Below are 14,993 nucleotides of genomic sequence, written 5' to 3'. Positions count from 1 at the left end.
GATGACAGCGCATATCAAGAAACACTCTGTCGTTGAGCTCGCATTTTTTGGGCTACATGAATAAGTTTGTATGAGTAAAGGGTGAAGCACTAATGAAATTTATGTTGGTGCACAGCAGCTACATGAAGTGTGTGAGATAATCTCAGAAGCCTCTGAATGTGGTCACTGCTTGCACATCACGGAGCAGATGCTGAAACCGTCAGTTGGTTGACTGAGATTTAGCATGTTTGTGCATCTTAGGCAGCTGGCTTCCCTTCTGGCTAACAACTGTACGAGTATCAGAGTCATACACGGACTCGTTTCCTCAAACCTCGGCTCAGCAACATGAACAAACTGTTTTTACAGCTGAGCGCACAAAAGGTTGATGACAGCTTTCCTTCAGTTGAAAATCCTGTCTGTTGTTTGTGTGTTCTGGCATCATGGGTCTGTTTCAGCTCTTTGTTTCTGGCTCCTTGCTTGGCTTAAATCTAAATCAGCTTTCTGTCTAGAAATTAGATTTTAATGCCACTCAAACTTAAACAAGGCGTCACTAAGTAACTCACCTTAAGTCGACTCTTTTCCCCTGAGCTTTATAATGTATAATTTCCAGATGTTGAGAACATTTTAAGTCTCGGTGCACAGGTGGCCACTTTCAGGTTACTGGGACTGCGGTAATGGTACTTGAATATTGAAAACTTTTGAATTTCCATATTCACTTATTCCTAAAAGCTGTCAAACATCTTGACTCCAGTATTTTCAGACTTTAGGCTCTCTTCGTGCTGACCGTTTATTTTAAATCTTTCAGGTTTTGTTGCTCTGCAGCGTTTCACATTTATGTTATTTAGCTGTCTCCAAAGAGTTTTGCATTTGGGTCCTTAACTCCACCACAATCACAAACCGTTTCTTTGGAAGTTTAGACAGCAAATCTACCTATTCCTAAAAATATTTAGGCTTAAATAAAGTTGCAGCATTTATATCCTGTGAGAAAGCTTCATTTTTCTGCACAGTCTGACTGACTTGTCCCTTTAATGTACTCTTAAGATCCTTGCAGAGGTTTGTGCATGTAGCATGATTTGTTTTGGTCAGAGGATCTTGTCAGGGCAGATAAGAATTGCAGGTAAAGTGGTTGATGGTTCTTCTGTAATTCATTTGTCACAAGAACAATGATTTTTGTGTTATTGTCGAGCTAATTCAGTTTCATTTCTTCCACACAGGCTGCGGTTTGTTTGGGTCATGCAGAGCAGAAAAACAGACAAATTTAATCAGATTTACTAACAAAATCTTGATCGTTTATTAAATCTTTACATCACTATACTTAGAAGGAACGCCTAAGTTGAAAAATTAGATTCTCTTAGGTGGTCTACGGTTCAGAATTAAAGCCTGAGGCGACAGATCTCTGCGTTTGTGGTTCAAACCATCATTAAAAACTCACCTTTTCAGATAGTAGAGCTTTGCTCCTTGATTTAAATCCTGTTGTGTTCTTTGGTGGTTTTAAATTAAGAGTTTATCACTCTGAAATGGTTTGATTGGCTTTTATTAATTCGATCTACTTAAGTGAAAGATATCTGCTGCTGTTTCCAGTCTGGACTCTGGTAGACGTGTCCCGAGTGGAGGCTCAGCATCAGGTGTTTTCTTATTCTGTCCTTTGGATGAACCTCCCCCCCATGCATGAATATTCAAAGTGCACTCTGCTCTGATGCACAGACTTATCTTCAAAATGTTTCCCAGTTCTTTTAAATAATCGTTCAGATTTTTTATTTGAATTTACGACGGACGGAGCAGTCATTGTCGACGGACCTCTGAGTTGTTCCTGTCAGTGAGGTCTTTGGTGGATGGTAAGTCCAATTACTGAGCGACATCTTTGTTGACTTTCTGGACAAAGTCATCATTCAGTGTTGGTTTCTGCAGAGCAGCCTGACGGCAGCTTGACGTCAGTAAAGGAGGCCTAGTGACAGACACATAAAACCACTGATTTCCCTGCTCTCTGTTGGGATACCACAGTTTTTCAGATTGGACGTAAAGGTGGTAAAATGGAGTCTTTCGTGGGTTTCCTAACTGCAGAGGCATGCAGCTCCATCACTTGAGTTTTAAACATGTTCAACTTTTCTCTCAAAGAAGTCACAAAGTTGTCGTGGGCGTCTTCAAACCATCTGAATTCTCAGAATTCTCAGAATTATACTTTAATAGACCTGTCCAGGCGCTCTCCTCTGACAGAAAAGATCTGAGGCTGATGTCCAGGTCTAAAACCCAAACTGATATATATTAATTATTAAAATCCTGGACCAAATCTGCCTATTTTTCACTTGTAAAGTGTACTCCAGCAGACTATCATAAACACGGGGGCGGCTGCCAGGGTGCTCAGCAGAATAACGTGCACGGCACAAGAATGAACTGATTTTCAAAACCTTGCTGCTCAGATTGCACAGGCATGGCTTCATAGTCACATGGTTGCAAATGCTCTGAAAATTCACGTTTTCATGCAACTTTAAAGGGATTTTGGTTTCTTTTTTTTTAGTCTCCCAACAGATAACACCTCAGGACGTCTTTGCATGTCTTATACTGTCCGCCCTGTCGTCAGTCGCCTTTTAGCTCGCCGTGTAACTACAGCCTTTTGGGATTCTGGCATCATCCATTCCGATCAGGTGTCTCACCCAGCAAAGTTGACCTTTCATGCTGTAGGCTTCTGTGCCATCAACCCTGCATCCAGAACTCCCAGTTTTGCAAACTTATCGACTTTGTTTTCAGTTCAACCGTTAGCATTTGGATCGCCATCAAATTTTCGGCTGTTTTAAGGGAGGTTTGCAGGAAATTTAAGCTTTAAACTGGATGCCAGTTGAACAGAACTGCAGCTTTGGCTTTATCTGTCAGTAAGAACCAGGGGATTGCTGTGGAGCTACAAATTTAATTTAGGCAACACGAGTTCTCATTCAGCAGACATTATTCCAGCCTCTGATCTGTCATCCAAAGTGAGAAAATAATTGTGCATCCTTCTATCAGAGAGAAACCCATCCCTCCTTTTCTTGCACCCCGTTTTGTCTCCTCCTCTCTGTTTAATGCTGGTGTCTGTTTGATGCTTTTGCTCTGAGACGATTCTACAGAAAACTAATTTATTGGTTGACAGCCAGAAGACCTTCTCTTTTTTTTATTTTTTTCTTCCATTATTTGTCACGAAGCGATTTGTTTCAGGGCTCTTCTATGTTGATATGTGCTTGAATTTTCTCCCAGGGTAAACAAAAAAGATGGAGTGAAGTAATTGGCTGCCAGTTTGCCCTGTAAGATTCACCAGACTGGCTGTTTGATCGAACAGGGACTCCGTCTGAGGGCCTGAATACGTGCTCTACAAAACAACAGTGACACTTGCACGGAGCAGTTATACGGCAGCTAATTTACTCTCCTCTGCACAAACAAAGCGATTCTCCTCAGATAACACGATTTTAGGGCAAAGTAAACATCCTTACAACAGCAATAGATTCAGAAAAACTCAACACTGGGTGACACTTTGCTCTGGAGACAGCATGATAAATAAACTTCAGTGTGATAAATAAATGTAGAGCTTGTGTATTTAAGGGCTTCTGGATGAGATTATTAGCAGCTCACGCAGTGATTAACTTAAGAAGTCGCCAGCGGCAGTGTTTCTAATTGAAACTATTCCTTATTTACTCATCTCAGCTAAGGAGATCAGAGAGCAAGTAAAATCAGTTTCAGTTTCCAGCACCTCCTGAACCTTGTGATCGTGCATTAACATCCCTCTCTGGATGGGACAGGGTGTTCGTGTTGCACCGAAACGAAAGCGGAAGGAAAGAAAAAAAGTAAAACCAGAGATCACAGAAGGATTAATTCCACTTCTGAAGGCAGAAGACGGTGGAGGAAAGCCGGCGGAGAGGAGGGAGGATGATCATGTGGGGAGAAGACGAATACATTTCACCCATTTCAGCGGCGGCCTATTTCTTTGTGTTAATTCCTCCACGCTTTTTAAAATCTGAAGCTCCTGCTTTGTGGCGCAGTAGGACAGAGCGTGATTGAGAAATTTGGAGGAGTATTTTTAGCCAAAGCCTTCACTTGCCCTGAGGGAGCAGCATATGATTTTTTTTTTTTTCCCTTTTCTCCCACTTTGGTGGTTTCACCGTAAACCTCAGGATTTGCACCCGTAGGGAAGAGTTCACAGTAAATCAGCTCTGCATCAACGGCACAGAAAGAACACAAGAACAGTAGTCCCAGAAAAATATTTCTTTGTTGTTGTTTTTGTTTCAGGCAGAAAAGATGATGTAGTGTTGCATGCTTGGGACACTGTGTTACAGACTGCAGTCTTACACAAAAAGCTTTATTTAAAACTGCCAGGAGACACGAACGATGTAAAGAAAAAGCTCATTCAGAAAGGACTACAGGTGATGGGACCCGCAGCTTCTTAAAGAGCCGTTTGGGAGCTGAAAGAACTGGCCCGGAGCCGGTTCACAAGTAGTACTCAACGAGACTGAGAGCCAAAAGAGTTGGCTCTTTTTGGTGAGCTGAGCCAATGAACCAGTTCCCAGAAAAGAGACGGAAATCCCATCGCAAACATTTAGACTTGGAGGCAAATCAACTTAAAGTAAAAATGTAAAATTATTTAAGATGCAAGAATTTGTATTCGGTGATTTGCAGCACTGCTCAAACTGAAACACAGTTATCAAAGTTCCTGCGTGTGCTTTATATATTTCATCTTTAACACTTTGTCTTCATTATGTCGATTTTCAAAAGCAGCCGAAGATTAATTTACTTAGACAAGCTTTTAACTAAATATAGACTGTGTGATTTTTTTGTTTATATTTGTTTTTATGCACAAAAGAATACACACAAAAAAGATTTTTATCAAGATTTTAACAGGAGAATATATGAGGTCTAAATTTGGAAACGACTTCCTTCGTGTTGCATCGCGGGAATAAAACCACACTGATCGAGCGTGGACACTTTACACAACAAGTTCCTGTTTATTTATCTTGACTTTATGAGACACTTTCTCAATAAGAGGCCGGGGACTGACCTGCTAAAGTTGAAACGTTGAGCAGAGAAACGACCGCTCTCATCGGTTTTCTTTTAATTTGGAACTGCGTGACAACTCATGACATTTTTATCTACGTCTGTGCCACTAAAATATTTAAAAGGTCTGTACCCGGACACACACACCTCCACTCTCTTTCCCACTCGCTGACCTCCCACTGAACTCTGACACGCTGACTTTTCCCATGCATCTGAACCTTTCGTTCTGTGTAGCCTCATTGACTCTAATTAGCCACTGCGGCATTTCCCACGTCGTATGACAGCTTGTACAGACAACCAGACCTTCTCCTGCCCCCTCCTCTCCACACTCTCTCGTCCTGCAGCCAGCTCTTTGTCTCGGCGCTCTCCCCGGAGCTCCAGCTGTTTGGCCTGCAGTAAATGTTACCACATACAGCGCGCTGCTGGGATCCCAGCCATCGTGCATCTGGGACAAAGTGCTACACTCCCCCTCCCTTTCCTCTATGTGTTGACCTCCTTGGGGGGTTCCTCCTATTTTTTCCTGCTCATCCCCGTCTCTTTCCCAGCACAAAGCACTGTTTTCTGATCTAATTGTGTCCATTTCTTCCTACACTCATTAGCATATGTGCTGATTGGCTGATGTTGGCTGACAGAAGCTGTGTGTGGTGTGTTGAAACACAGCTGGTTGCTCCCTGAACGAGATCATCATCAGCGGCTGTCTGCTGCAGGTTTTTGTCCCTGAAACAATTGGGGGGTGGGTTTACCGGGGACTACATAATGCTGAGAAGTAGTTTTCACCAGAACTTTGTCCCCTTGCTTTCTGTTTTTCTAACAACTAGCCTCTGAGTGCAGCTCATTACTGTCAGAAACCTGTCTGCTCGATTTGGACAGGTAAGGAAAACTGAGAAGGAACCAAAGGATGTGTGAAAGTATGGAGAGCTGCTGTGATACAGAGCCGTAATAATAAACTCTGGTTTTGTAAAATGCAAATAAAAGTGGAATGCAATGATTTGAAAATCTCATAAACCCATATTTATTCACAATGGAGCACAGTAAACTTATCAAATGTAAATCTAAGATATAGTACCATTTTTGAAAAAAACAAAAAGGGTAATTTTGAATTTTATTGCAGCAAGATACCCCAGAAAAGTTGGAACACGACCATATTTCCTGCTATGAAGTACCTCCTCTTCTTTTAACAACAGCCTGTAAATGTTGAGGACCTGAGGAGAGCAGCTGCTGGAGGTTTTAGAGGGAATGTTGTCCCATTCTGCTCTGATGAAGGACTCTTCTTTGCTGTTTTATTTTGCTGAATGCAGCGGATGTTCATCTAAAACTTATATATTCCTTTCTGCATTGATGGAGCCTTTCCAGATGATTAAGCTGCCCATGCTAGAGGCACTAATGCACCCCTATACCATCAGAGAGGCAGGATTTTAAACTGTGCACTGATAACAGGCCGGATGGTCCCTAAGGAGAAAGAGATGATGAGCCCAACTCAACCCAAACAGGACATGTTGAGCAGAGAGCAGAAAAAAACATGCAGATTATAAACCAAGGAATTAATGATAAATGATAAACACATGAGTTGCTATTAATAACAAAAACCCAGGTATGAAACAAAGACACAAAGATAAATCTAACGTAAAAAAATGGTAACCAGGTTTTTAAAGTCAAACAGAGAAGTGATCGGAACAAAAACGAGCCAGAACTCCACATTAGTTGGAGAACTGAACCTGTCAGGTTTCCTAGTCCAGCTCGTTAACTCGTTAACATTTCTAACAGGTTTATCAGGAGTGGAAACATTTGACGATGATGATAATCTCCAGCTCAGAGGATTGCAGCCTTATTCTGATGTGACACATGACAGAAAGCCCAAGAAGTGCAGAATATTTCTCATTTCTTTTGTTAGATTACACAAATTCACCTGAGACTGCTTTGGGTTTTCCTCCTGTTGCTCTACGGAAACTGGAGTGAGTGACAGAGCTTTATATTCGTTAAATTAAGAAACAACTAAAACCTATTAAAGAGGGATGCTGGCAGTGTATGTGGCATGGTTTATGGCTTTTATTTCTTGTGTTGTTTTCCAGTTTTCTTGCATATCTTACTCGTTGCATGATTTTGTTGTTGTGCTTTTATTTGAGTTTACTTTTCGTGTTTCTAATTAACACACATGCAGCCTTTTTTTTTCTAATTCCTTTCTTTTTGTCCTTCATCTCAGAATCAGTGATTATTATAGCAGAATCACAGAAAATATATCAGTTTTAGATCATCAAACTGCATTTATTTTCTAGTTATTTTAACAAGTTGTATGAAATTAGCAAACTTGAATTAATCAAAATGTGGCAGGAAGGGCCTGGTTGGGCATTAGTTGTTGAAAAAAAGTGATTTAGAGAACAGAGTGGCTGTTAATAAAAATTAAGCAGAAACAGCAGATTGATTATGTGAGGTAAACAAACCTAATTTGACACCTTCTTTTCTGCGGCCATTTTTGCAGAAGCCTGTTGAAAACATATCACCCACACTTATAGATACAAAACGAGTCATTTTTTCACAAAACAGCACTGCTTTTAAAAGGAGCTTTTTGATTTTTGTGCCTGCACCACATGTATGTTTTCTCCAAACAGAGTAAGACAAAAAAACATAGTGCTGTGACCTTAATGTCCTGTATGTTTTACATGTTTCTCTGCTCCGACTCACCTGATTTAAATGATTGAATTTACTCCTTCAGCAGGTCGTGAAGTTCAGCAGGAGATTGTTTATGACCCAGGAATTTAAATTGGGTCTTGCAGAAGCAGGGGAACCTCTAAAACATGGAGGCTGGGATAAAAAATGTAAAAACTAGTGAGGCAGATGTGGGCCAAACTTAATTCATGATGACTGTGTTTGACTCCGCTCCACATTTTATAGCCCCAAAATAAAATCTTCTGCCTGAAAACACTGATTTGTGTTTTCTTTGTTGTGCTTTATAAAATCTTGTAGGTTGTCTTATTATATTAAATTAAGTTTGAGGAACAAAGGAATTTGCAGTAGGTTACATAAACTGCTGGTTGAATACGGAGCTACATAGATAACTAATTAGTTTAGTTTTTCAAGAAGGTATTTAGAGGTTGCAGGAGCATGCGTTGCTGCAGGTTTTTAATGATTTTATTCATTTATTTATGTATTTATTGACCTTGTGATGTTATGAATGCACGCAATGTGTCTGTAACCCCTCTGTCCAAGGCAGATTCTCTCATAAAGCGACTTTGACTTAAATACTTTATTTTTTCAAACCAAACACCTCTTCAGAAGGATTTCTGCTCTTTGTGTCAAAATGCAAACTTAAACAAGTTTAATGTTAAGGAATGCAAACAGAAGCAAGATGCTAAAGACTGATCTGGTCAAAAACACAATTTTCATTTGAAAACTGAGTTTTCAGAAATGAGCCTGCATTTTATTTACCTTGTTACCCTGGTCAGGGTGCACAAAGGCTAATGAAACAATAAACAGGAGCATGAAAGGAAGGTTTCATGACAGGAAATTAAATCAAATGTCCTTCTTCTAAAAGCTAATGTTGCTTTTCCTGGAAATAAACCTTTACAGCAGCGACTGCTTCTCATGATTTGTTCAGAATCAACAGAAAATGAACTGATTAATGGATGTGAAAACATAGAGGAGCACAGAAAGCCAAACAGGTCGTGGTTCCTCTGGAAGTTTGAGTCCAACCCGGTGAACCTTCTCCCTCCTGGTGTCTCTCAGGTGGAACCTCGACACTGCGTCTCTCGTCGGTCAGAGAGCTGCCCGACCAGCTGCAGGAACTTTACCAGCAGGGTTTTGTCCTGGCAGCCGTTCACCCGTTCATCCACCCCTGTGGTCCCGAGTCCAACAGCCCGCAGCACCAGCTCTACCGGGCCATCCTGGTCCGAATCACTGACGGGTAAGAGAGACACTTCTTATTTAGCAGATTATAGAACAGTTTGTTTTATCTGATGGTTTAGAGATGCATTTTTGAAATGAGTGATGTTCTTATTTGGATGAAGTTTTGGTCTTTCTGTTTCCTGTCACTGTTGCTTGATGTCCTCAGTCACTAACATCTACTCAGATCATATACGGAGGTAAATTATTCCATAAAACAGGAGCAACTGACCTCAGGTAGTTTGACCTCAGTGTTCCAGATGTGACAAGACTTGGTGTAACCGCATTCAGGGCAGACTGACAGGCAAAGATTTAAGATGTTTATTGCGGCTGCTACGCTGCACTCTCTTCGTGGAGCAAAGGAGGTCTCATGGCAGGTAAGACCACCGAGGATCGTGAGTAGAAAGAGGTGAGGTCTTTCTGGGTAGGGCTTACACTAGAGGGGAAGTCCAGGGACAGGCGAGGTGTCAAAGCCAGGGGGTCAGAGGTCAAAAGCCAAATCCTGAAAGGTTCAAACCAATCGGTGAAGTCCAGGAGGAAGAAACGAGGTCGGTTGCCAGTGGTCAGATTCTGAGACGGTGTCAGGCATGAGCTGAGGAGAATTGCTGGACATTTACTCAGTTGAACGGTTCAATAATGTGGCACTGGTGAGATGAGGAAGGAGAGCTTATGTAGTGCCAAACACAGGTGAACAGGATCATGGTGATTACTGTGGCATGGGATCCGGAGGCGTGGCATGAGCAGAGGGACTGTGGAAATTTACTGTGGCTTGGACATGGAAGCAGGAGGCGTGGCAGGAACAGTGGAGCTGTGACAAGATGAGGAAGGATGTTTTAATAGATCCTGGAGATAAGCTGGAGTCAGAACATCAACAGCTTTAAATACTAAAATAAATAAATCTTGAAATAAATCCTGCAAACAGACAGGAAGCCAATGAAATGGGACCAACGCTGATGTTATGTCCTCAAGTTTTGTCCTTTTAAATTAGAGCACAACCAAAGGTGATCACACAGCATGAACCTGGTTTTAGATTAAAGAAAAAAAGGTGATAAGTGTCTCCTAAAATTACTTACAGCTTGTCAGAGTGATCCAAGTTTCTTTTTTTTATGTTGAGAGCTGACAACGTTAATGTGGAATAAAGAGATAAACTATACCAAAAATAACTTGCTGGTTATTGCTGGAATTCATCATAATTTGCAGATTAAATTACTGTATGCATTAATTTGGGACTACATTTTGATATTTGGATCAAAACAACCTTGTTATGTTTGTATGAGTCATGTTGAGGCTCCACCCCGCCGGCGCCGCCGGTGTGTAAATGATGCTGACCCACCGGGAGCAACTAATAGAAACAGAACTTTGTGGGCTTTTATCCCTTAAAATGATAAATTCTTATAATAAACTGATGTTTTAAATCTTATTTTTGTAACATTATGTTTTCAAGAAAAATCTTTGTGATAGATTTATTTTTCTATTTTGTCTTCTCACAACAAATTTCTCCTAAAATCTTTCTTAGACCTCAAATTTTCAAATGAAATCAAAGAAAGGAGCAAAACATTGTAATAAAAGGCCTTTTTAGAAATATTTGATCACAGTGTGATCACCTGTTACTCACCTAATCAGTTCTTTTGTGAGTCCCTCTTTGCCGTGGGGTATTTTTGTTCCCTGTAAGGTTTTTATTTATTTTTTTTATTTTACTTTGTGTATTTACTGGTTTACTTTAGTTTACCTGTCAGATTTGTCTGTGTTAATCCAACCTTCGGGTCCTTTGTTCATTCATTCATTGACAGTTTGTTACAACTCTATATTTGGGTTAAGAAAATAAATGTTAATTTTTTTTAAAATGAAATTAACCAAACACAGAAAGCCTTCCAGTTCCATTGTTGATGTCAGACAGGCGAAAGGTGACAACTCCAGGGACAGGGGCCTCATTACACAATATATTTCACTAAACAAAGAGGCTGGCCCCTGAGGCAAACGTCTTTCAGGGGCCTCAGACGTCTCAGCTGCTCTCCTGGGAATTAGACCTTTACGAGTGCAAAATAATGAAGCCATTACAGTCACTTAAGAGAGCATGTTGAGATTACTAATGTACCTTAATTGGTGTCATTATGCAGAGAAGACTTGGTGGAAATCAGATGGTAAATGGTACAAAAATGTTATGCTGCCTGGCTGGTGTCTGACATTAGCCTCCGCATAATGATTATCTTCAGAGCCGCTGCATTAGATGTTAGAAATTACTGTTTTATTTGGAGAACATACAAACACTGCGGGTTTTTTCAAACTGCGGAGGTCAGACTGAGTCGCAGCGTCATTTCATGAACACAACAGCAACACAACATCTGTTTGCTGTCCTAGCAGCTCTTTCAGTGTTAGCCAGCACCAGCTGCACGGTCCAAAGACCCACCGCCCCTGCAGCCACACTCCAGTCCTGAATCCAACCCCCCCCCTTTTCATCCTCTAAACCAAGTGGGTGGCACTTCAAGTGGGGCAGGAAGCCAGGGAGCTCCTTTACTGTTTTGGAGCTGAAGGGCATGAAGGATGCTGTTTTGGATAGACAGAGTCGTTTTAAATATCATAATATCCAGATGTTAAAATAGAATATTAAAAAAAAATCCGACATCTTGATTGGATTTGACAGCCGCGGGGTTCAAAAACCTGCGTAGCATTCAGGACCTCAAACATAACAGTTTGAGGCTTTGACTGGAAAGCTGATCTTTTCTGCAGAAACTGAGTTATGAAAACACTGCTGCAGGGGAAGGACGTGTTCATCACCTGCCACCTTAGATTTTCACTCCATCCTTCGATGGATTGTTTGTTTCACACACTAATTAGGAAGCTAACGTATAAGCACCGAAGCACCCTTTTTACTATTCACCCTCTATTATTCATTCCACTGATAATTCAGATTGCAAAGAATACATCAAAATGTGGGACTTGATTTGGATTAGTGAGCTCAGTGGCTGTTCCTTTTTCAGTGGTCTCCACAGCGAGTCGTCCTCCTCTTAACTCTGTCTTCTGTGTCCTCTGTCCTCACTCCATTTACCTCCATGTCCTCTCTAACTGCATCCATATATCTCCTCCTCAGCCTTCCTCTTTCTCTTTGGCAGAACATTGCACGGTGTTCATGAAATCTGTAAAAAAACTGCTGGCATTTTGTTGAAACTAGTGAGAAAGCCAAGAACACATTAGGGATTAAATGGGTCACAAAAGGTTGAACTTTACTTGACTAAAGTTGCACGTTGAATGTTTTTTGTGGCTTTTACACAATCCCAGTTTAAATTTGGTCCTTTCTGGAGATTTTGCAGGAATGTTTAAAACGCACTGCTGTTTTGCCACACTCTCATTATTGAGCTGTCTAAGCTTTCAAAAAAACCTTTACTCCCACAAACTTTACACATCCAGCGCAGTTTAAGCATCAAACTGTCTGCATTTTCACCTTCTTTCACCCAGTGTGTCTTTCTCTGTTATGTGACTCATGGTTTTCTCCTAAATCTCCTCAGAGAGCAGAGAGTTCACATCCAAACTCTCACCGACTTCTTTTGTATCTGATTTTGGAAGTGAAGGCTCTTTTTAAGTTGCCATAAAACACCGTAGAAACATAAAAATGGACATGTGCGACTATGAGACGCTTCTGCCACTTCTGGCAAGTTATTTTTATACAAAAGTAAAGAAATATCTTGTAAATTGCTACTCTTATGATGCAACAAAATACTTTCTGCATCAACGTTATTAAAACAAACACAGACAAGATTAATGACACAAACAAATATTTATTTATTCTTAGCTGGCCTTTGGTACTCTTAGTTAGCCTTCCAGTACCTTTAGTTTAATTTAGGTTTAAGGCTTTATATTGTTGTGTTTGTTTTCATGGTTTCATTTAGATTATCTTAGCTCATATTTTAGATATTGTTGTGTTTTATGTTCACATGTTGTAAAGCACTTTGTATCACCTTGTTGCTAAAAAGTGCTGTATAAATAAATTTGACTTGACTTAAAAAGGAACAATCAACATGTGATTTTGAACCATGTTTCCTAACAAACTGTACAAAAGAAATGCATCATCATCATTTGTGATTTTCACACTGAGACTGTTTGTCTGAGACTTATTTATTACTCTGCTTCTCAGGGAGTGAGAGATACAGTTGTGCAGTTCCCATAGTGACCATAATGAGACACTGGCTGCAGCTTTAACATTTTCCTATGATCTCGGTTATTTTTACACTTCATTTACAGTTTTTACGTCATTTTGTCAGCTTTGATTTTTACAAAAGGAAGTCCCAAATCGTTGTGGAGAAGATCAGTGATGCAGAAGCTGTGTTGGCGTCCTTCAACATGTCTTCGAAACTGTTCCAGCTCTGGTTACAGTTTTATCTCAGGCTCATGTGAACATTCGTGACATAGTTCTGGATAAATCCCTCGCTGGGTTTCCTTGACATAATTGAGCTCAGCGCACTCGGATTCCTCGCGGCTGAAACCGCGTTCCTGATGGCTGGGAAGCGGCTTCTCCACCTGTGAGCAAAATCACATCACTCATCCCAATCTACGCTGACATTCCAGTCATTTGACTAAGTCTGTCACCCACAGCAACGGTGCAGAGACCCAACAGCCGATATTACGGGCAACCGAGAGTGAGGAGTGTAATAATCAGAACCGGTGTGACCCGACAGTTCAGCTGCAACCGGAGGGATCATGGAAGAAAAACTGAAAAAGAAGCTTACTGGGGAGGGGATTTATTGCTTTTCTTTGGCAAAAAAAAAAAAAAAGAAATAGGATCAGAGATGTGCTTCAGGAGGGTAATGAATTTGCCTCAAGATAAAATAAAATAAAACAGTTGATCCTTGTGGAAGAAATAACCCCCCGAAAAAAGATTTAATACAGAAGAAAAGAAGCTCACCTGAAGCGATAAACAAAACAGTAATTAAGGAGCAATAAAAATAATAGATTATGTATTATGTTATGGAATAAATGAATTAGTTTGAGCCAATATGTGCAGAAAACCCAAACATCCCTGATGCTTGATGTTTCTTTCAGATATCGGGTGTTTTTACTCCTTCAGCAGAAACTAGCTGCTGATTTTCCCACGGAAGTTGAACAGTATACAAGAAACAACCTCCACAGTGTGAAATTAGTCATCACAATAAATGACAGCCTAATTTAGGTTTGTCAAACCCTCTGATTAGTCATTAATTTTGTCAGAGCTGAGCAGAGCCAGGCGATTGGATAAGCCCTGCTTACTGTCAATCCACATGATGTTTTCTTATCTGAGCTATCTTTGCCTTTTAAAGGAACATTTTTTTCTCCGATGATGTTTATAATTAAAGTGAACACAGAGGTTAAGATTCTGGTTTGTTACAAAACTGAATAAGTGTTTTCTGGTCGGTCCTTTTTTCTGTAAATCCAGAACCTCGTCGGTGATGGATGAGCGCCCGACCGCTGCTGTACGAAATTCATCTTTCAAATCGAAACAGTTCAAAGTTCAGCTCACACAAATTAAAAACTTAACCAGTTCATGTTCATATTTCACTACCTAAAAATGCTTCACAGCCTCATGAATGAGTTCAGGTTCATTTATCACAGTTAAAAAAAAAAAAAAAAGGAGCTGACATGCATCAATTAGCATAATAATTGAGTCTTCATAATCAGATCAGTTCGTCTTTTTTTTTCACTGTTCTCACATTTTATTTGGGACAAATTCTCAAATTTAGTGAGTCAAATTCATTATTATGTTGTATGTAAGCAAGGTAAAAACAACACATTAATATATAAAATAAAGTAAATCATATCACCTGCTACCTTTTCGTGTTTTAAACCAAGATCATCCTAACTGGTGTCGATCTCCGGCAGTCACTGTGTGAGAGACTCTGGACAGATCGCAGGCAGGGCCGTAGCCAGACTTTAAAACATACTGAGGTCAACCTCTCATTCTCCCCCTGCACATCAGTTACAATGAAGACTTAATTAAAATAGAAGCATTTATTTAAAACAAGTGACCTGAATGTGTATATGACATGTATTTGTGTGTGTTTGTAAATCCATGGGGATCAGCCTCATCTGAAGCAACAGAGGACTCAGGGCACAACCATGATGACTCACTGAAATGACATGAATTAGTTTATATGAAT

At 40.3% G+C, this 14,993-nt stretch overlaps 1 protein-coding gene across 1 annotated transcript in view; it reads left to right on the top strand.

Moving 5' to 3' along the window:
* The window catches only part of LOC108245997 (raftlin-like), a 138,978-nt gene that overhangs the window by 43,861 nt on the left and 80,124 nt on the right, over nucleotides 1-14,993 (top strand). Inside the window, exon 3 of the mRNA XM_025009884.2 lies at nucleotides 8,713-8,890. Within this exon, the coding sequence (XP_024865652.2) occupies nucleotides 8,713-8,890 (178 nt within the window). The remainder of the gene's footprint in view (nucleotides 1-8,712; nucleotides 8,891-14,993) is intronic.

Source organism: Kryptolebias marmoratus, linkage group LG16, assembly GCF_001649575.2.
Source record: "Kryptolebias marmoratus isolate JLee-2015 linkage group LG16, ASM164957v2, whole genome shotgun sequence".
Lineage (NCBI taxonomy): Eukaryota > Metazoa > Chordata > Actinopteri > Cyprinodontiformes > Rivulidae > Kryptolebias > Kryptolebias marmoratus.
The sequence above is the reverse complement of the archived record's forward strand: the minus strand, read 5'-3'. Positions and strand labels throughout refer to the sequence as shown.